The sequence below is a fragment of the Coffea arabica genome, chromosome 10e (genome assembly GCF_036785885.1).
Source record: "Coffea arabica cultivar ET-39 chromosome 10e, Coffea Arabica ET-39 HiFi, whole genome shotgun sequence".
NCBI classification, from domain to species: Eukaryota; Viridiplantae; Streptophyta; class Magnoliopsida; order Gentianales; family Rubiaceae; genus Coffea; species Coffea arabica.
In genome coordinates, this window is record NC_092328.1 from 5,275,630 (window position 1) to 5,297,424 (window position 21,795).

The window sequence follows — 21,795 nt, forward strand, 5'->3', positions numbered from 1 at the left end:
TTTATTCAAGACATCACTCTTGAACAGGAGTGCAAAAAATTGGAAACGTAAACTTTTTTTCACTGTAAAGCCGTATTCAATTCATTCAAAAGTTATAAAAATATGGCCAAGTTCTTAATTGTTCATTACTTTACAAAATGATACTTAAAGTAATGACGAAAGGTTAAATTGACCACAACAGTTAAATTTTCTTGGAATTAAACTAATTTTATGAAGAACTGAAATAGAGTAGTAGTACAAGCATTTGTTATTACCAAAAGGTTTTAGGTGATTCAAGGATAGAACTTTGGGGATATGTATTTTTTGGAAAAAAAACATTTTGATCTTAAATTTAGGATTTGGGAGAGTAAATGGATAAATGGATGGATCATGGTTTACACTATCCATTTAAATGACATCCATTTAGATCCATTTATTAAATGGTTTTAATTGGATTGGATCAATTTGATCCACAATCCATTTAACTAAAACCATTTATCAACCATATATCCATTTTGCCACTTCTAGTCACGGCATCCTGCCGACTTTTGAAACCTCAATGATAACGCTTTCGCATGGGCTTTTGATTTTGCTACATGAATTCTTGATTCTTCAGAAGTAAGATACAGATTCCCCCTACGCAAAGAAAGAAGAAAAACAATTGAGTGTGTTTGGACACAGGGGCAGAGCCAGAAAAAAATCTTAGTGGGGCACAAATAATACTAAAATTTTTTATCTACTCTTTTTTTAATTTTTTGAGCAAAAACTAAATAAATTCACTAACAAGTACAATTGATATGTATATTCCATGAAAAACATAAAAAGACAAACTCAAAATTATTAATGTAATAATAATTTTATTTAAAAACTTCTTTTATTGTCATTTTTTGCACCTTCATTATCCTTGGCTTCTTCTTTATTAGATGGCTCTTTTTCCATTGATTTCCTCTTGAAATATCTCTCCATAGCTAAAGAAATTAAAATCAATATATAAGATACTAATCCAATTAAAATATTAAATGTACAATAAAATCTAATAATCTATCCAAAAACTATTTTACAAGTTAAAATTATTTATTAAATCATTAATCACAACATATCATTACTATATCAAATCACAACTTATTCATTCATTACTATATCAAATCATTAATTAGAATATATGAACCTAATCAAGTTAATTAGACAAAAGGATCCATATAAGAATAATTTAAAAGTTAAAATATATGTCAAATGGCCCTCTATTCATCATTACATTAACTCCAAATAAGAAACTAATCATGGAAAATAAAAAATAAATTATAAATCTATAAAATCACCATTTCACAAGTTAAAATATTTATCAAATATCAAATAACCCATTTATTAGTTATTACATTAACTAATCAATTTTCAAATTTCTCTAAAACAGTAATAATCTCATGCTCTAGAAATATATTTGCAAACAAATTTAAAATAATAATAATAATAAGTAATTGTTTAAAACCTGATTTCAATGGTCTCCCAAAATTGGTGAAAAGAATTGCAAATCAGTGGCACTGTGGCAGACTCGGGTCCCTTTACTTCCTTTGTGCCCCGTATCACGTTATTTAATTGGAAAGAAGTCATCTTCAAGGACTGGTTTCTTGCGGTTGAACTGAAGAAAGTAGGTCTTGGTTTTCAAAAAGCCTACTCCTTTAATGGAACACTGTTTGAAGTAGTCAACAACACCATTTTCATGACAGGAAAACCAGGATCGGACTATTTGATGGGAGAGACCATTTTCAGTGGGGACAACCAAGAGGCAAAAGAGGAAAAGAAAATTGGGGAATGGGGACAAAGGAAGTAAATGATTAATGATGATTGGATGAAGTAATAAAAAGAAAGAGTAGTTAGTTGGGTGTGGAAGAAGAGGAGTCGTGGGTTGTGAAGTGAAATGGGGGACCACAGGAGTAAAGGGAACTTGGAGAGTGGGGACCAAAAGTAATGACTGATATAATTGATATTTGGTCCTTAGAGGAAGAAAGTGAATGATATAAATTTTGTGACCCATTCTTTCATTTTTTTTTTTAAAAATTCTGGGGGCACCATTAAAATTATATCAAAATTATAGGAGTATTAGAGGAATTTAAGGAGGGCAGTGGGGGCCCGTGCCCCCAGTGCCCCCACTGTAAATCCGCCCTTGTTTGGACAGGAGATTATTTGAAATAATTACTATAAAACTTTTTGTGATGTGCTGTATATGAGATAAAAAGATAATTGTGAAGATAAAAAAGGTATATTAAAAATTGTAATAGTGATGTAAATAAATAAATTTGGACAAATAATCTCCTGTCCAAACACACTCATTAATGTGCGTTGAGATACAGAAGATCTTTTCCGTGGCCTAATCAAATTGGAAAGTTTGGGATATTTTTAGAAAATATTTTGGAATATTTAAAAGTAAAAGAGTTTCTAGAATATATTTTAAGATATTTTTTAAAATTTTAAATAAATTTATCCATATCTGTCCATGAATAGATGAATATGGATATCTTAAGTTTTTACATATGGGTAAAAATGAGTTACCCATTAATTCATTTAAAATTGTCTTCCTCCAAACCTCCTCTCTTCCTCCACTTTTTTTTTTTTTTTTTTTCAGATTTTTCATTTTGTCATGATATTAACTACTTTTGCTTCGTTATTATTATGATTTGTTAGTTTTATTCTATCATTTTATTTTCTCTTAGTTTGTTAACTTGCTCATTTTTCAGCATTACTAATTTATGAAAAGTTTTAGCCTCTTTTCCTACCTTTCCAAAATAAAATTTAATTTACATACAAAAAAAATGCTAGGATTTCAAAATTTTTGAATTAAGTTTTTATGTTAACTTTTATAGTATTTCGTTCCAATTTTTATATTTTTATTGTTCAATTATTAAATAGTATGTAATTTTATGACATAAAGTATGAATGCATTGGCAATTAGAATTATTGAGCATTATAAGTAAATATTTAAAACTAATAATGGTTGCAAAGGGTGATATAAATTGATAACTTAGTTTGTAAAAATGAATTTAAATGAGTTTACCAAAAGTTAAAATAAATGGATTATAAATAAGTAATTGAGTTACCCAATTCATTTATTTATTGACTTAACCATTTACACCCATCTAATTAAATGGATATAAATGAGTTAGCTCACTTATACCTATTATCCATTTTAACCAATCCAAATTCACTCAAGTCACCCATTTTGACACCTCTATTTGAAAGGTACCACTTACATCAGCACTGTCAACCATGAACAATGGAACGATTTCACCAAGAAAAAGCTGCATAGCCAATTTTGGATTCTACTACTCAAATTCTTGTCTAGTTAAAAAACGCAGCATATATAAAATGTTAAAGCAACAAAAGCTCCTGTTATGGCAAGGATACTTGAAATTTTCCAAACAAAATCTAGTTCCCATACATATGTTGGATGTGACCTCATGGTGAAGTAACCTTCAAGAATTCGTTATAATAATGTGTCTCAAGTGCAAAGTGACGATCAAAGCTAATTCCTTGATTATTTATATTTCTCTGAGTCAAAAGAGAGGAGGGAGGAGGGCGCCCCCTAGGGTAGGGAGAAAGAATAGACGACTGTTTACAGAACAACAGGAAGGAAAAATTCGTTCTTGATACTTGAAAGTTTAGGAGAAAATGAAAAGGGCTCATTTCTTTAGCTTTTATCTATCTCACGAATGAGAGAGAAATGAAAGCTCAACAATTTATAGTCTACTTCACACCGTTACAGATCAAGCAGAAACACAAACAAATAATTCTCACTTGTAAAGCTGCTTGAATCTGCTACAGGCTTCCAATACATTGTTCCTGTTTCCAAAGGCACTCACCCTAATGAAACCTTCACCACCAGGTCCAAATCCACTACCTGGAGTAGTCACTACATGGGTTTTCTCCAGAATTTCATTGAATACGTCCCAGGAACTTTGTCCAGGAAAATGTACCCAGACATATGGGGCATTTGTCCCTCCATAAACCTTAAATCCAAGGGAATTGAACGTGTCCATTATGATCTGAGTATTTTCCTTGTAGAAACCAACCACATCTTGCATGGCCTGAATATACCAGAAGTTTGTCAATTAGGGAAAGCAGGATAGTATTATCGTCCTCTGAAAGTGACCAAGGAAGAAAACTAGAAAGCAACTTTTCTAAATTGCTTCCTTCTTTTTTCCCACAGTTGGGGAATTCCATTTTAATTTCATGGTTATTGCAGCATTTTTGTGTCTCCTATCATCTATCTAATAATGATTGAACGAGAAACATCAAACTGACCTTGATGCCTTCAGGTGAAAGGCATGCCAAACCACCAGCTTGAGCAATGTTGGAAGCACCATTGAAAGCAGTACATACAATGCGGTTAAAGTCCTTGGCCACAGGAAACCCATCCGAATATAAGAGCTCTTTAGGAATAACAGTCCATCCTAAACGTACTCCAGTGAAACCAGCATATTTGGAGAACGAGGAAACTTCAATTGCAACCTGCAAGTGCAATACTTCAGATACTGTGCATTTTAAGTAGAGATGCAAACTTTAGCCACTTATTCTCTACTTACTTCTTTAGCTCCAGGAATCTCAAAAATGGATCGTGGTTTGTTTTCAGAGACATACATCGCATATGCAGAATCATAAACTATGATGGATCCGTTGTCCTTTGCGAACTGTACCAATTTAATTAGTTGCTCCCTTGATGCAGCAGAACCAGTTGGATTGTTTGGCGAACAAAAAAATATGATGTCTGTGCGAAAAACCTTGGACAAATCAGGAAAGAAACCATTTTCTGGATTGCACCTCATGTACTCGATCTTTCCGTACTTCTCAACATCCTTTTGAAATTGTCCAGTTTGGCCCATAATAACACTTGAATCCACATAGGCCTGGAGCAGAAACAAAGATAAGAATATAAACCTCCGAATAAAAGCAAAAGTTTCCTAGTTCAAAGTGGTTTGTGGTTTAAGCTTTCTGCTTCCCATAATCAGCTAACCACTTCCAGATTCAGATTAAAAATCGGCCATAACCACTTGACAAATTCTAAGACACTTGCACAAAACAGCCATGCATTCTCTGTTGTTAAGAATCATTTCCCTTTGTTTTATTTCTTCATCTTATTTGTTGATTTGTTCGCTGCCTTTGTTTAATGCTACATATTCTACGTAAGCATCACAAATCTATGCGCTCAAAAACAAGGGAGGTATTATGTTGGCAAGGACCTCACTGCGACATAACAAAATCTATAGTGAAATGTACCTATCAGATTTAACTTGAGATCTAATGTTTTGAAACTAAAAATATACTTTAAAGTTCATCTAAAGATGGTCAACTACACAGGAAGCAAATGACTTTCAAAGAAAATAAAAGAAAGCAAGACCACTTTCCGCATTGACCAAGCCAGATCATCTCTGATTAAAGTTGTCAAAGAATGTTAAATCTTGAAGAAAAATAGGACCATTTACTACTGCTGCAAAAGGAGAACCATTTTCTTTTGTATTTTGTGAACCATTTTTTAAAAACATTACCGGGTATGAGGGGTCTTGGACAGCCATGGTAACCTTAGACCCAAAAAGGACCTGCAGAAAAGAAGCCAGACTAAATTAAATTATAACATCATCCGACATGACAAATTCCATTCAGACAGAAAAATAAAAATTTCAAAATATACAAAAAAAGATGTGGATCAAACAGCCAAACCTGGAGACGAGATATATCACTTTTTGCACCATCTGACACAAATATGTCGTCTTCCTCAATGCCAACATCTGCATAAAAATTTGAAGCAATTGCAGCTCTCAATGGCTGCACAAGTCAACAATACAAGCATTAATCTTTCTCTTTTGGAAAACATCATCATTCCTCTACATTATAACTACAAGAGAAAATAATGTGGAAGTATTACAAGAGTACATTCTCTATGAAATATTTAAATTCTGGGGATGTAATATTTCATCCCATGGTTATTCTCTTTCATTGGTTGGCATTATCGCAAGACTATACAATGATATGAGAAAATACACAGAATCTATTTCACCAGCTTCGTGATAAGTGAGAAAGGAATTGAAGAGATTAAGAAACATGTCTAACAGTGAGATAAAGTTCCTGGCAGATCAAAACTGCAGCATATCGAAATTGACAAGTAGATGGAGAAGATCTTAACATACTTTTTCACCTTGTTCAGCTCCATAACCACTATAACCTTTAACTGTTGACAATGCACGTGACCTCTGTAATAATGGGAAAACAGAAAAGCCAAAATCAACTTTGATCACAGGATATTTCAATCAACACAAACCCTGGACCAGCCTAACAGAGAACACCGTCGATGGCAATTTTGAAATTAAAAATATTTATACCATGAGATTGCCCTTGTGCAATAGTATCTAAGATGAGGTAACGAGGGGGAGGAAGTTAAAAGGGCCATAACTATCGAATTACTGACCTATCACCACCACTAATGATAAAGGAATTAAAATGCAACTGCGAGGTGCAAATATGTAAAATCATCATACATAGAAACCCAGCATACTGCAATTCATTCACCAACTCCAACTTAGATTAGGGGCATATGGTACGTTAAACAATGTCCCATTTCAACAGGTTCCAAAATATTCCCACCAAAAGAGAGAAAGTATTGCTTTTCCAGCAGTCTCTAAATCGGCAGATATAATATAAAATTAGACTACCATCCAACAATCAAACAACTTATGTTTGACTTGGTATGAAAGTCCACGAACTTAGAAATGCGAAAATTGCTCTTCTAAATTGATGAGAATTCACTTTAGTATTAATAGTGGTACCTCAGCCATGGCTGTTGTTATCACTTGTGGAATGGGCTCTGTGGTGTCACCAATCCCAAGGCTGATCACGTGGGCATCAGGGTACTTTAACAAATGTGCAGCCCTCCTTCTAGCAATCTGATTCCCAAAAAAAAAAATCACAATCCATATTCTTTCATTACACCAAGACTAATGACAAAAAAGTGTTCACTAGCAACAAAGTTCAAACTAAGAAAAAAAAGGTATCATATATCAACTTATGCATTCAAAACGAAAAGTATATGACACTGATTCTCTAAGTCAATCTCTTTTGTCTCATCCTAGTATGTTCTATATAATATACACACACACAAACACACATATACGTACATATACATTTACATGTACACACACATATCTGCATTTGTGTCCAGACACTTCCATCTGAGACTGGACCATAAAAATAATATGCTACCAAGCATATATCAGAAAAATTAATTGCTGTTTTGAGGACAATAAAAATGCATTAATAGTAAGCAGAACAAGAGTAATGCACCATATGAAGTCCCAAAAGTTGAGAGAGAGAATGAGTGCATTGAGACAGACCTCTGGAAACAAATAACCAGCTTGGAGTTTAGCGAGGTTTTCATTACGAGAAACCTGTGTTTTGTAAGCTGCATACAACACCAAGAATCCTATTAGCTTTCAGAAAAGCATTTAACCAAAACATGCATACATATCCTGAAAAGCAGCACATCACATTAATTAACATTCACATGTACAAATTCTCATGTATAAAGGACATGATTGATGACATAAGCACCTATCACGAAACAGAATTGTCGTCTCCAACTTGCCATTTTTACACAAAATAACTTTCAAACAACATGTGCATGTTCACCAAGCATAGATGTATGTCCCTGATCCTTGACTCATTGCAGTCTCTAAACTAAATAACATCCCACAGCACGAGCACTTACCAACAAAAAGCCCACTGTCCATTCCAACTTGAAATATATAATTGTGATACATCTGGACATATGTTCATTTTCACCCAGTATAAATGTACATCCATCAGCCTTATATTAATGACATTGGATTACCGAAATTTGACCCCAGAAATCCTAATTTCATGCACCTTCTAATATTTGAAATATCTACCAAAATGTTGCAAACATTGACTTCCATACTTTCAGGAACCGAATAAAATGTGCAATACATTTTTACAATCATCAAAACTCACAATATTCAATTAAAATCTTTTTAAACAAAGCCCACACAATCCCGAAAAAATTCACTACTTAAAAAAAATTCCAAATTTAGTGGTAGCGTCAATGCAAGAAAACAACAGCTACACAAACCATCCAACAAAAAACAAAAAATCAATTAAAAAAACACCCAAAAAAAAAAGAACAAGAAAAAGAAAAAGAGGCATAGGCATTAATAATACCAGTTTTCTCAGATGAAGAAGTTGCAATGCACTTAATCATACTCCTACCACCATCTCTCCCCCGAACTGAAATGCTCTGAGTCCTGCAATACAATTTCCCAAATTACTCCACAAACCCATATAGCTTAACTCCAGACTTAGGGAAACTAAAAAGAAAAAAGAAGTTCATCCTTTTTCAATTTCTTATCTTTCATGAGGAACCATAAACAAACCAAAGAGGGTAAGAAAGCACACCTGATATCGCTAAATTTATTCTGGCCATGTATAGATGAAGCAGAGGAAGAAAGTGATGTGGTAGAAGGATTGTGCTGAATACAATGCATCTTTTTCTTTCTATCTTCTTCCTCAAATATTTTCCTTTGCTGCTTCTGCTAGATAAGCTGCCAAGACTGAATAGTGTGGAGTATCAGCAACATGTGCAATAAGAATTACGGAGACGACCTGGACAAATTTTGAAGGATGGTTTTAAGCCAAAGCAAAACCTAGAACTCAGCCAACTATGGGATTATTTACCTTAAACCTCCCTGCTTTTGCTCAAATGTCCCTTTACCCACACCTTGTCTTTAGAACAATTTTGGTATTTTTGTAGTTCAATGAGAAAGAGTTTAGGAAAGAAGACCAAAAGTTTGTCCCAAATGATACTGAAATATTAAAATGTGTCCAAATTATTTCATTCCATGAGAAAATAATATCCGCAGACTCCAATAAAATTAATTGAACAAACAACATTGCCTTTGTGAATCTGAATTTTACCTGTTGAGCTAATTTAACTTAAAAAAGAAAGGATTTTGTTTAAAAAAAAGATTTTTTTTTGTGCAAAAAACAAGAAGCGCTGGTATTACCTCTTTTGGCTATAGTTTGTGGATTTTTCGACAACCCTGTAAAATGGAGGAGAAAGGCCGTTGAGGTGGCTAGAAATTAGGGGAAAAGGAGGAGATGGGGGGATTGGCTTTAGGGGTGAGAAGGCACTGGGCAGCGATGAATTAGGGGTGGTAATTTTCGACACGACCTGAAAGCATGATACAAACCTTACACGAAATTAATGGATTTGGGTTGAAATTTCGCGAGTTCGAGTCAGATTTGGGTGGAACCCCGAAGAACCCGAAAAGAAAACGGGCCGATTCAGGTCAATCCGTATGTGACTCGGTATGACCCGTTTACAAATTAAAAATAATTTAATAAATATAATAATTATTTTATCTAACTAAACTAAGTTATTTTTTTTTTTCAAATGCATTAATCACTTAATTCTAAATGAATTTATTTAACTTGTGTGAAGTTGAAATTATTATATTTGGATAAATAATGTATTATATTATTTTTTACTTTTATACTGTTTTAATTTATCTCTATATTTGGTTTGGAATAAAATACTTTTATGGTGTTTAATTTATTTTAGATTTGGTTTGGGATTATTTATTTAAAAATTTATTACTTGATTATGTAATTAGTTTTGTGCGAAATTGGTTTTATTAGAAATTACAATGGTAAATTAATAAATTAAAATTAAATTTCGGTCATTTTGGTTGACCCACCAACCTGAAATTTTCGGGTTTATGGCAGGTATCCTGACCCGTTTCGGATTGTCGAGTCAGGTTCGGGTCAGCGATTTTCTGTTATACATGGGTCTCAACCTGACCCGGCAACCTGATTTGGACCTGATTGCCACCCCTACGATGAATGACGCTGGGATTTTGCAGTTTCTGTAATATTGAGTGTGTTGGACACCAAAATTGTTGCAAATATTATGTTGCTAATATTACAAACATATATTTTAAATTAACTTTTTATGTTTCAATCATCTTTTATCTCATATATATCAAAATTATTCCAATTATTATTTTGCTTGTATTGCAAACATGTTTTGTATTGAAAGGTTTCTGGATATCAATTCCCTTCCCATTTCTTAAATTCTACCCTACTCTACTAGAAGAAAATTTTAAGTAAAATACAAAAAATTTCTTTAAATACATAAATTTTATTTCTTTCAATCAGCTTTCTATTTCGTATATAACAATGTTACAAATAAAAAGGAAAAGTTATTTATACTCTATTTTTTGTTATTTGCATTTTCATTATCATTTTTATTATATGATTTTCATTTATAAACTATATAATATATCAAATGGTGGAAGTATAAATAATAAAATATAGAGTGCAAATAACATTAAAAATAAGAGTTATTATCACTTTACCCCCTTAACCTTCGATACCACTATCAATTTTCCTCTTAACGTTATCTTTTAGTCACTTTATCCCCAAACTAACTGTAAAATTTAACAGAATTTGTTAAATAAATTAAAAAGACAAATTTAGCTCTTAAAATTATTATCACTTTACCCCCATAAACTTTAGCTTTATTATTAATTGACCCCATATAGTTATTTTTTAGAAATTTTATCCCATCATTAAACCAATTTAGTAAGTTAAAAAATTTTAGAAGAAAGTATCCTTCTATTTGTATAATAAAAATAATAAAAATTTTAGAGTGGCTCTTCTCCTCTTTAATATTAAGAAAAAAAAAGTCACAGTATTAATCTCTTTCTTCTTGGCAATCTTATTAATATTAAAAAAATAGAAAGATCGAGAGAGGAGGAGAGAAAGATAGAGAGAGAGAGATCTCAATTCTTTTTTTACCATACTAGTTAAATTAACGATAAAATGAAATGCTTAGAAAATAATGTTAGGAATTAAATCAATCATATCACTGTAATTTAAAGGAATAAAGTAATAATACCATTGTGTTAATGCTATAGAATAAAAGAGTATTTTTGTTCAAAATTTCTTAACATGTTAAGTTGAATTACTTATGAGAGTGAAGTGACTAAAAGATAACGTTAGAGGGTAAACTGATAGTAGTGATATAGTTAAAGGGGGTAAAGTGATAATAACCCTAAAAATAATACAAAATTTTATGATATCTTTTCATTTACACACCCAACCCAATCTCGTCTAATGTTGTCCGTGTAGTTGAAATGGGTCTGGTCCGTACTTTAGATTGGACACGGCTTAAATTTCAAGAAGGTTCGGCGTTCAACATTATTGTCTCCTTTCTGGCTACAAGGAAAGTAGAGATCCATCACCAAACCATCCGACCCATTTCTAAAGACAAACTCGACGAGCCCAAGTTTTTGAGCTATTTTGTGACAATGCCCTGACCCATTTGTCCATTGAATGTTAAAGGACATCTTAAAAATGGACTTAATTGTATGTCGTTTAATCCTAAATTTATGTTCATGTATGTCCCTCCAACACCCAGCTTAGCTAGTATAAATACTAAACATATTACTGTGAGGTTTTTTATTTGAATCTAACTCTTTTTCTCTTGCTGGAGTCTCCGAAAAGAATTACATTTATATGAAAGTTGTCCAATTTGTCCTAGGACAGCCATCCTTAACCGGAATTGTTGGCGACTTAGTTACTAGTTTTCTTACTATTGCCGTAAGAGCACTTATGCTTGAAACAAATTAGTAATATGTACTGTCCATTTATGGCTGACTAATTTCATCTAGTTAATTATGCATGATTAATTTAATGATATCAAGTCGATTTAGATTCCATTAATCATTGGTGCCTACAAAGTTTTTTTTTTTTTGTCAATTTAAAAGAAGTAATTAAATTTGTCAATTTTGATTTTGATTTTTTACTGTTGATTTAAAACTAACGGTGACCCTTTAAACCAAACCATGACGAGGTTATTTATATGTTTTTAAACTATAGGGGACTTATGTGGCAAAGCACCAAACTGGAAGGTGATAAAAAGTAATTTATCCTTAATATAAATATGACTAGGATCCAACAATGTGACGACAGTACAAGTCAATTGCATTTTTCACCAAAAGACAACTGCTTTTAATTTGCAGCCAGGACCACTTTCAGCTTGAAGATATTATCAATGGACATTACTTGTTTTTGTTGCACAAGTAACTCATTGCCCCTGTACGATTATAGATAAGAATTCGGGGAGCCATAGTGGACTTTCTGATTATAGGAATTTCAGCTCGGTTGTTAGGCCACCAAGAAATTTACTGCGTGCGGGATTGGAAACCGCCATTCATCGATCCGCAGCCGCAGGTTGCCAAATGGAAGACGAGACTTCAAAAGATGATGTAAACCCTTTCTGGGCTCGATGCAATGGTTCACTCCTTCATACTAAATGTCAACAATCAAGTTACCTAGAGCAGGACTCAATTTTCCATGCATGCATGAATTAAATATGATTCGTCTGGTGGAAACTTTCTTAAAGTGACAGCACGCAAATGTTTCCTTTCCTCAATAATGAGGAGCAAGTGTCCAATTTTAGTTGTTGGTCTGCCCATCTCCAAGTACTACCAGATATTTCATTTCCTCTTTGATTGTGCTATGACGGCAGCTGAAACAAATTCGGTAGCATTAGCTGGGAGTCTTCTTGTCGGTTGCCGGAATCGTACTGCCAGCAATTTGGACTGGTATTCGTATGACTGGCTTCTCTATCTTCTTTTGGGGAAGAACAAGGGCAAGTTTCTAATCGCCCTTCCCAACGGGGTTCAACTTTTTCTTTTTTTTTTTTTTGGTTATAACACGAAACCTCGAAAAATTTTCATTCAGGATATCAATTCGGCCATTCTAAACAAGAAATACACAATCTTTCAAAGATCCTCTACCGGTTTGACTTTTCCTTTTATTACAATTTTGAGCACCCAATCTTCCCCTTTATGTTGGTATTAGGCCTTGTTGCTTGGATAGTCATTTTTCACCGAAAAATGGTCTTGTTTTCCGTGAACACATTTCCCTATCATTTTTTTACCTCACATACATCAAATCGCTACAGTAATTTTTCAACGAAAAATCCATGAAAAATGCAATCCAAACGCAACCCTAATTTCTTCGTTGATATCTTTGAACATTCAAAACTTTTATTTAACATTTTTACCCCATACTTAGTCGTCTCTAATGACCTCAACATGTTATGCACTATCTAGTACCTTATGTTCTTAGTGAAAATGGAAATAGGAGGAGGACTTGGTTTTCGAAACTATCTACAAAATAAGGGGGGATATGGCTAAAATATAGAGATAACAAATTATATTAGGTCCGTAACTTAATCACATCCAAATACATTTAGCGGCTAGAAGTAATCTATATTTAGAGGTGATTTACTCGTCCACCGACGGGACACTGGATTCCTTGACTTTTGTCCAAGTTGACTAACAGTCTCTATAAGCATTACGTAGGCAAATAAATGCAAAATTTTCAAAATAAACAATAATGAGGATAAAATGTAAATCTTGGATTTCTATTTTTTTGGGATTTTTATAGAAAATTGTACAGTAACGATTTGATGTATATAAAGTAAAAAATTAATTGAAAATACGTTCATAAAAAACGTAAATTTTTTTTTTAGAAAAAATGGTAATCCAAACAAGACTACATGTGGAGTGGCGTGAGGCTTATTTTACGTTGAGAAAATCGATTTTTAAAATTTTTTCTACTAGAAGAGGAGTGGGATTTAAAAATCAGATAGGAGGAAGGAAAACTAGAATCCGGAACTAGTAAGTATTGAAATCTCAACCTCAATTATTAAAACGTGAAAGCAAAGAGCAAAAGAAAAAAGAATAAAAATATCATAGCCTCGCGATTGTCAATTTCAAATTCTCCATCACACTCGCAGGCCATGCAAATGAAAGAAGAAAATTCAAGGAGAGGCCTCGCGTTCACTCACGTACCTCAAATATTTAATGATCTCAACCGATAAAGCAACTTTGAAGACATAAGACATTGACAAGACCTGTTGCTTACGCGTATTATGAAAGGAAGAAGTGATCCTCTAACTAATGTCTTCGTGCTTGTGGATGAAAATTACCTGGATGTGTTGTCCTCTCAATAGCCAAACTTTATAAATACTCTAAGGGTTTGTGCAAATAGGGAAGCAATTTTTCATTACAAAACGTGAAATAGAATCATACGCACTCCATTTCTATGTGACTAAGTGGGGGTGGTCAATCATGAAAGGTTTCATCTTCACTTGGGCTGTGTTTCTGCTCTTGTCTAGTCATGTTCTACCTAGCCAAGCCATGATGCATCGCTATACATTTATAGTAAGGCTACGTTTGGTTCTACAGAATTAGAATTGAATTAGAATTGAAATTCTATAGAATTGGAATTCTATGAATTGGAATTCCAAGTCATTTCAATTCTTTCGTTTGGGAAATGCATAGAATTGATACGGAATTTATTTGAAATTCCAAATTCTTTGTTTGTATGAGAGAAGAATTCATTAGGAATTAGAATTGTTTCCAACTAATATTTCCTTACGTAAAAAATTTCTTTTTTTTACTATATAATAATTTTTTAACATTTAGCTAATTGTTACTAAAGCTTTAAGGAAAAAACCAATTAGTACCTTTAATAATTTATTTTTTCTTGCATTTAACTAATTGTTAATAAAGCTTTAAAAGAAAAAAAATTAGTTCCTTTTTTGCAAAAATAAAAAATTCTTTTTTTTTAAAAAAATTAAATTATATTAAATAAAAAATAATTGTATATTCTAACTTAAAAAAATTATGAGCAAGAACATAGAGAAACATTGCAACTGCCTCTTCAACAGTAATATTTCTAGTATCCGTCAACCCACAATGCTCTTTTAAATTTGTACATAAAACAGTAAAACAATGTTTATTGAGTCTAAGTTGCTCTACACAAACTCTATTGTTTCCATAGTAAAGACGCCTTAGATATATTTCACGTGCTACTTTAAAGTCCAAGTAAGGCTCCTTTACTATATGTTTCTCATGCCACCAAACTACTAATGTAGCTATTGTTACCATATAATTTGCAACTACCACTTTTCTCTTTTTTGCTTTTTGCTCGCCTCCTTCTTTATCCATGTCAATATCCAAAATTCTGCAATTCAAAATCATGACAACAATAAGAAAAGGTAAGTCAAAAGACCAAATCATGCCAAACTAGCTATTAATTCAAAAGACCAAATTAGCTATTGGAAAACTCTCAAACAAAAATTACAGCTATACCTATCACTGCAAATATCCCAAATCATGCCAAGTTCCATGCAAAATAATGCATAAGAAAAGGATGTCCGTACTTGAATTTTTAATCATATGCTTTAATAAGCTCTACTGCACTATGGTAAACAGAGATTAAAAGTAGGGATTGGATTATATATACCAAACAGAAGAAAAAGGCTGAAAATTAGGCCCTGCTCGTTGATCAAGACGTCAATGAGTTGGTCCCATTAGTCAAAGTTTATCCACTACTCAATAATACGTATTAACTTGATGGAGCTTTATCAAGACTCTACAACTTTAGCTTTGTCCTTAATCAATGCAATGGCACTTTCAACCGCAGAAAGTCCAACAATAATCATTGGGTTCCTATTCTCTTATTCTATCATCGAGATTAACTGAAGTGATACCCAAAAAACAAATATTGCAAGAAATCGAGAACACAAGAAGACAGAAAATAGGAGCTGTATGTATCTCCTACTGCTGAAAGAAAGAAAGATATATAAACAAGCTATCCGAAACAAGAAAAGAACCTTCAGTAGAGCCCCTTTTGTCAATCCCTTTTTCTCTAGCAGCAATAGCTGTCCGAAGATGCAGGAATTAGATGATTTCTGCAGAGTGCTCTCTGATCAATGGGGTACTCTGGACATAAGTACACTATCACCAAGAGTACCAATGGTGGAAGATGTGGAATGCAGTGAAAAACATACTAGAGCGACAGTGCAGATTATTGTGGATAACACAGAAATAAAGGCAAGAAAGGTGCTTCACTACAAATGGCATGAACGGAAATCCAAACCATAAGCCAGCCTAGGTTGCTTTGTGATCACAGTCCCTATCACAGATCAAAGGATGAAATTTCAAAACATTCAGTAAAGTATCCACGATGCAACCGATCAGCAGCTTCACTCAGTACATTCAACAACCAACCGCCCAAATATCCCTCCACTTTAACCAGAAACAAAACCCACCTAACGCCATCCATCAAAAACCTCAAACAATAAAAAATCACTACAAATGGCAAAACAAATAATAAAAAAAAAACAGCAACCGAGAGAACAAAAAATGAAACCGCAATAAACTCGTCCAAGGTGCACTAAAAAGCAATCTGGATTTTCTAGAAAGGCAAAAGATAAAGATAGCAACTTGATACCCGATAGTAGTTTCAATTGCTTCAGTGGAGTGAATGCCATGCTTCGGAGCAGCGCAGGTGACAATTTTGAAAAAGCCGTTGGAAATCCATCGATGGGTTGGAGTGGGGAAAAGGGAAATGGGTTTTGAGGAATCCGAAGGAGGAAGAAGAAGAGTCAGTGAAGCAGAGGCTGAAGCTGCTTACCTAGTTGACCCGATTTTAATTTTTTACCCACAAGATCCGCGTGTAGACCCGTTTCGCAGGGTTTAGTTGTGGAATTGGAATTAGAATTCTTTTGGTCCAATAAAGAATTCAAATCATGGAATTGGACCCTATAGAATTCAGATTCAATTCTAATTCTTTGACCGAAGCAATATCCAAACAACAGATTTGGAATTGGGGCCCCAATTCCAATTCTAAATCTCAATTTCATGGGAAACCAAACATACCCTAAGTATAATTTAAGGTTATCTCATCCATAATTATCACTAATTAAGTGATCTCATGCATGATTGTGCTAATGATTACCAAAATTTTTTTTTCTTTTTTGGCATCATAACAATTTTCCGGTCAATTCTTTCCATTGGTGTAGCTTCTCAATTTCTCACTTTTTTTTTTTTTTTTTGTTTTTTAGAGACTTTGATTTGGAAAGCTAGATTTGCAATGATTTCAATTTTCAGTTCTATTCATTCCCAAGCATGGTCTAGTAGCACCCTTGAATTTATGCACTATTAACTACTTCTCCTTCTTCGATATTGAGATACAAACTACGTACCCAAGTTAATTAAATATTCATTTGTATGATATATCCCCTTTATGAAAAGTTACATGTAGTCAGGTTTCAAGCTTTGTCAATTATGTTTATAGAAGCACAACTTATACCACTTACCTCACTCGTGCAGATAAAAGAAGCTCCATATACACGACTTTGCAGCACTAAGAACATTTTAACAGTAAATGGCCTATTTCCAGGACCAACTGTTCACATCCGTGAAGGGGATACCACCATCATCCGCGTCCATAACAAAGGGACCCAAAACATCACCATTCACTGGTACATACCCAGCCAAAAATTCTTCTTCTTTCCACAAGGATCTAGTCTAAAATGCATCACTATTTTTTTGTTGTATATTATAAAAAAAATATATATATAGGCATGGAGTGAAACAGCCGATGTATCCATGGTCAGATGGTCCCGCGTACATAACTCAGTGCCCCATCATGCCTGGAAAATCCTTTAGCCAAAAGATTAGGCTTTCTGATGAGATTGGAACTATGTGGTGGCATGCTCATAGTGACTGGTCTCGAGCAACCGTTCATGGTGCGATCCGTGTTTACCCCAAGAGAGGCGACACATATCCATTTCCTAGGCCTTATGCAGAAGTGCCCATCACCTTTGGTATATAATGTCTGCTTCTTGTTTTGTTTTTGGTTATAATACTCAAATGCTACGATATTTTTGCGCGTACGTTGACATGAATAAGTCAGAAAACAATTTATAGGTTTAAGTTTGATGATGTTTTCTTGCAGGAGAATGGTGGAAGAGTGATGTACAGGCGGTTCTTACCGAATTCAAAAGTAATGGAGGATTCCCAAACAATTCTGATGCTTTCTTGATAAATGGTCAGCCTGGTGATCTGTATCCATGCTCAAAACCAGGTATGTGGCCACGAAATTTTAGGAATTTCTCTTATTTTGTGTATTAGTGAGGATGAGGTTAGAGTACTTAGGAATATCCAATTTTTGGCCGACACACATCTCTTTCATCCGAACTTCTACTTCCCATGTTGGCCAAATAATGCAAATAAAAAGTCACACACACACACACACACACATGTAGCTCTGCCGTCCAGATTTGTGGAATTTTGGAACCGACAAAGTAGAACAATTTTTCTACGCGAAAGTAGAGTAGACTTCCAATTGTTTTGCAGTAAAACTAATTAATAGATCGGTTCGTATTGTCAATACTGTTAAAAGTTGCTAGCTCTAATATATTTCGCTTTCGCCTTGTACGGATGATGCTTTTATAATCACATTCCTGTTCATAGTCACTGTTTAACTACTGTTCAGAATCATTATTATTTTTCTCCTTAGGTATCTATCACAATTATTTTGCTCAAATTACACGCATTATTTTGCATCATTCTGCTTCATCATTCTCCGCAATTATTTTAGGTCGTCGTACTCCTTCCTACTGTACTGCGTGTTCTTGTTATAATTCATGATCCTCTCCTCACATCAATGTTCTACTTCAACCAAATTCTTCACGATGATACAACTGGTTTCATTCGCTAAATCTTAATTATATATTTACAAATTCTTGCAGACACATTTAAGCTGGCAGTGGAATATGGCAAAACTTACATGCTCCGAATGGTCAATGCCGCCATGAACAGCATCCTATTCGTTTCCATAGCAAATCATAAAATCACTGTTGTCGGATCAGATGGCAGCTACACGAGGCCACTGAAAACAGACTACGTTGCCATATCCCCTGGCCAAACCATTGACTGCTTGCTAGAAGCCGACCAAAAACCTGGTCACTATTACATGGCCGCTAAGGCTTATGACAGTACAACCGACAACACCACCACCACAGCTATCATAGAATACATAGGAAATTATACTCCGTCTTCGCCACCAGTCTTCCCAAACCTTCCAATGTCTAATGATACAAAAGCATCAACTAATTTCACGTGGAGCCTAAGAAGCTTGGCAAGAAAAGTTGATGTTCCAACACACGTGGACACTAAGCTTTACTTCACACTATCTGTGAATTTACGCCCTTGTGAGGCAAACAACACTTGTGCTGGACCTCGAGGGCAGCGACTTGCAACGAGCATAAACAACATAAGTTTTGTTTCACCTCAGTTTGATATACTCCATGCTTACTATTATAGCCTAAGAGGAGTCTTTAGAAAAAATTTTCCCAGATTTCCACCTTTCGTATTCAATTTCACTGCAGATAGTCTTCCGGCAACGTTGCTAAATCCAACCCGGGATACTAGAGTTAGGGTTCTTGAATATAATAACAGTGTGGAGCTTGTGTTCCAGGGAACAAATTTGGTTGCTGGAATAGATCATCCCATGCATTTACATGGACATAGTTTCTATGTAGTTGGTGCAGGTATTGGAAACCATGACAAGGAAAAAGACCCTTTAAAGTATAATCTTGTCGACCCTCCTCTGATGAACACAATTGCTGTTCCTAAAAATGGTTGGACCGCCATTAGATTCAAGGCAAATAACCCTGGTACGTGTTACTTCTTTTCTTTGAGTTTTCTGTTATCAAAGACAAAAAAGATAGGAAAGCCCGTAAAGGCGCTGACCCAAGACAGCTTTAACTTTTTCATGGCCGACAAATTTGGACTTTCATAGCTAGCACAATTTAATTTTGTTCTCTAATAGAAGTATAGAAAACATAATTAGTATTGGAAATGCAATGAAATACTTACAGAACTTTCAAACTTAAGAAATTGAGATATGTGTTGTTAGAACTATTGAAGCTTTGAACTATGAAATACTAAGCCCCCGAATCATAGAATTCTAATGCCTGCTTATAAGTAATAATTGTGCTTTAAGTTTTTAGTAAACAGCATACAGTTTTCCATAAATTACTAGTGATCTTTAATTTCTTGCTGTTACAACTTTTAAATTTATGGAAGATGTTGACTTCTATTTTAGTTTAAATCTTAGTGCTGCAAAGTCTTGTATATGGAGCCTCTTCAAAGTCTTTAATTACTAGTAAACAGCATACAGGAATGTTATTATTCATAAGGTCATGCGTGTTTTCGCAGGAGTCTGGCTGTTGCACTGCCACCTTGAGCGTCATCTAACCTGGGGAATGGATATGGCCTTCCTTACCAAAAATGGCAAGCTTCCAGGACAACAAATGCTTCCTCCACCTCCAGACGCGCCACCATGTTAATACTCTTGGGCCAATTGCAAGATTAATGATATACTCCCTTTGATGCAATTTACTTCATTTATTTGCTAGCAACCAAGAGTAAAAATCTTGCATTGTTACGCTTTCTTTCTTGGCTAATATGAATATTGTAGTGTTGAAGTTATTGTTCAACACAAAATAAGTTGAGAAGCATTGACATGTGATATTTTGTTTTCTTCTTCTTATGCTTTCTTTTTTGGAAATGATATTGTATACGAAAGCAATGGATCATGTGATGATGCTTATATTTTTAGCAAGATGTTAATTTCCATTCCAATAAGAAGTTTTGGTCAAGAGAGATAGGTTTCGAATCAAATTTTTACACTCTATTGTAATGCAAATATAAAAAAAAAATGAGTTTGAGAGTTGAATGAGAAATATTCTTGCTGTCATCGAAGCAAATATCTAAAAGTAACTATTAAACATTGGCATCTAGGACATTGTTTGAGAACTAAATTCAATATTTAAATTTAATGGATTCAAATCTTAAATATTCAAATGTATTTGATAAGAAAATATAAAACGTCTGAATCAATTAAATGACTCTGAATTCTCTATGCAAAATATATTTAAAAAAATAAGTAATAAGCTATTTACTTATCACTTTAGATAAATGTAAGATTTATTATTTTATAGAGTCAAAATAACATAGAAGCAAAAAATTTTAATGAATTAAAATTTTAAATTTTAGTTTTATCAACGCACCATAAATCACCCACTTACCGAGAAAAAAAAAAAAAAATACACGCACCATAAATCTCTAATCCGCAAATCCAAACTCGACTGATGGACTCTTAAAAGCTCCGGACAAGGATGCAGTTTTCTCATTAGGTTGACAAGGAAAACAGGTGGGCTGTTTCTTCCAATTTGTTGTTAACAGGCCCGAACGGAAGTGGGCTGGGCATCTATCTGACAGGCAGGAAAGGGAAGAGTTTTCTTTTTTTGAAGGAGGAAGGGAAGAGTGTAAGAGCTTAAATAGGGAGCTCATGGTGACTTGATTCCCTACCAAATATTAGATCTTTATATGCACATTTATTTGAGAGAAAGAAATTTCATGTCATCTCAAGAGCCAACTCATCTAGTTTGGATATTGGCTAGGTGAACAACCCTTTCTCCCTTAAAGAAAAAAACGTAAAATATCCCCAAAACCAACTCAGTTGTGAACTTGGCTCCTCTGCAGTTGTTCCCTTTCCATTTCTCACGATACATATTTAGATACATAATATGTATCTTCATTTACTAACAAGGGTTGGGATTAGTCAAATTTAAAACGATCATATTCCTTTCTAGTAAATGAAAAAAAAATATATATATATATCATGCATCCAAATGTATACTATGAAAAATGAAGAAAGAATCCACTGAAAAGGTACCAAATCCCTTGATAAGAACGCAATAAACGTGATAGCCTTGGTTCGACTCTTAATCCCATCTCCCTTCTATTTCCCCTTGATAGTAACTCTTGTAAGGCTTGGAGTCTCACTTCAGCCAAAATACGTAAATAAATGATTCACATG

General features: G+C 34.0%; 2 protein-coding genes and 2 long non-coding RNA genes across 6 annotated transcripts; 1 reads left to right on the forward strand and 3 right to left on the reverse strand.

Annotated features, from left to right (window-relative positions):
* Positions 1-330: 330 nt before the first annotated feature.
* Positions 331-2,009, reverse strand: LOC140015501 (uncharacterized). The gene is made up of 2 exons (XR_011822140.1): positions 1,466-2,009; positions 331-615 (listed from the first exon to the last, which is right to left on the reverse strand). It is a non-coding gene; the product is annotated as an uncharacterized lncRNA (long non-coding RNA).
* Positions 2,010-3,484: 1,475 nt separating this feature from the next.
* LOC113712632 (probable LL-diaminopimelate aminotransferase, chloroplastic) lies at positions 3,485-8,835 on the reverse strand. The gene is made up of 11 exons (XM_072067639.1): positions 8,713-8,835; positions 8,434-8,588; positions 8,200-8,282; positions 7,356-7,423; positions 6,792-6,908; positions 6,156-6,218; positions 5,689-5,793; positions 5,517-5,567; positions 4,557-4,877; positions 4,276-4,482; positions 3,485-4,058 (listed from the first exon to the last, which is right to left on the reverse strand). Exons 2-11 carry the CDS (start codon positions 8,520-8,522, stop codon positions 3,765-3,767), a joined length of 1,398 nt encoding a protein of 465 aa, XP_071923740.1. The 5' UTR covers positions 8,523-8,588; positions 8,713-8,835; the 3' UTR covers positions 3,485-3,764.
* Positions 8,836-14,097: 5,262 nt separating this feature from the next.
* LOC113712484 (laccase-14-like) lies at positions 14,098-20,444 on the forward strand. Its single transcript, XM_072067884.1, has 6 exons — positions 14,098-14,276; positions 17,235-17,386; positions 17,487-17,731; positions 17,863-17,991; positions 18,659-19,585; positions 20,130-20,444. The coding sequence occupies exons 1-6, from the start codon at positions 14,184-14,186 to the stop codon at positions 20,258-20,260; spliced, it is 1,677 nt and encodes a 558-aa protein (XP_071923985.1). The 5' UTR covers positions 14,098-14,183; the 3' UTR covers positions 20,261-20,444.
* Positions 14,755-17,235, reverse strand: LOC113712485 (uncharacterized). 3 transcript variants are annotated; one of them, XR_011822022.1, is made up of 3 exons: positions 16,354-17,235; positions 15,734-15,842; positions 14,755-15,081 (listed from the first exon to the last, which is right to left on the reverse strand). It is a non-coding gene; the product is annotated as an uncharacterized lncRNA (long non-coding RNA). The 3 variants fall into 3 exon arrangements; XR_011822023.1 differs by having other exon boundaries at positions 15,734-16,035; XR_011822021.1 differs by having other exon boundaries at positions 15,734-16,171.
* Positions 20,445-21,795: the final 1,351 nt, after the last annotated feature.

Bases quoted from the DNA above. Each gene is read 5' to 3' on its own strand.
- LOC113712632 (XM_072067639.1), bottom strand. From the start codon at position 8,522: ATGCATTGTATTCAGCACAATCCTTCTACCACATCACTTTCTTCCTCT. The intron at 5,568-5,688 runs GTTTGGCTGTTT...TCTTTTCTGCAG, and splicing joins GTGATATATCTCGTCTCCAG to GTCCTTTTTGGGTCTAAGGT. The intron at 4,483-4,556 runs GTAAGTAGAGAA...TTGCACTTGCAG, and splicing joins AGATTCCTGGAGCTAAAGAA to GTTGCAATTGAAGTTTCCTC.
- LOC113712484 (XM_072067884.1), top strand. From the start codon at position 14,184: ATGAAAGGTTTCATCTTCACTTGGGCTGTGTTTCTGCTCTTGTCTAGT. The intron at 14,277-17,234 runs GTAAGGCTACGT...TCACTCGTGCAG, and splicing joins TGCATCGCTATACATTTATA to ATAAAAGAAGCTCCATATAC. The intron at 17,387-17,486 runs GTACATACCCAG...ATATATATATAG, and splicing joins CAAAACATCACCATTCACTG to GCATGGAGTGAAACAGCCGA.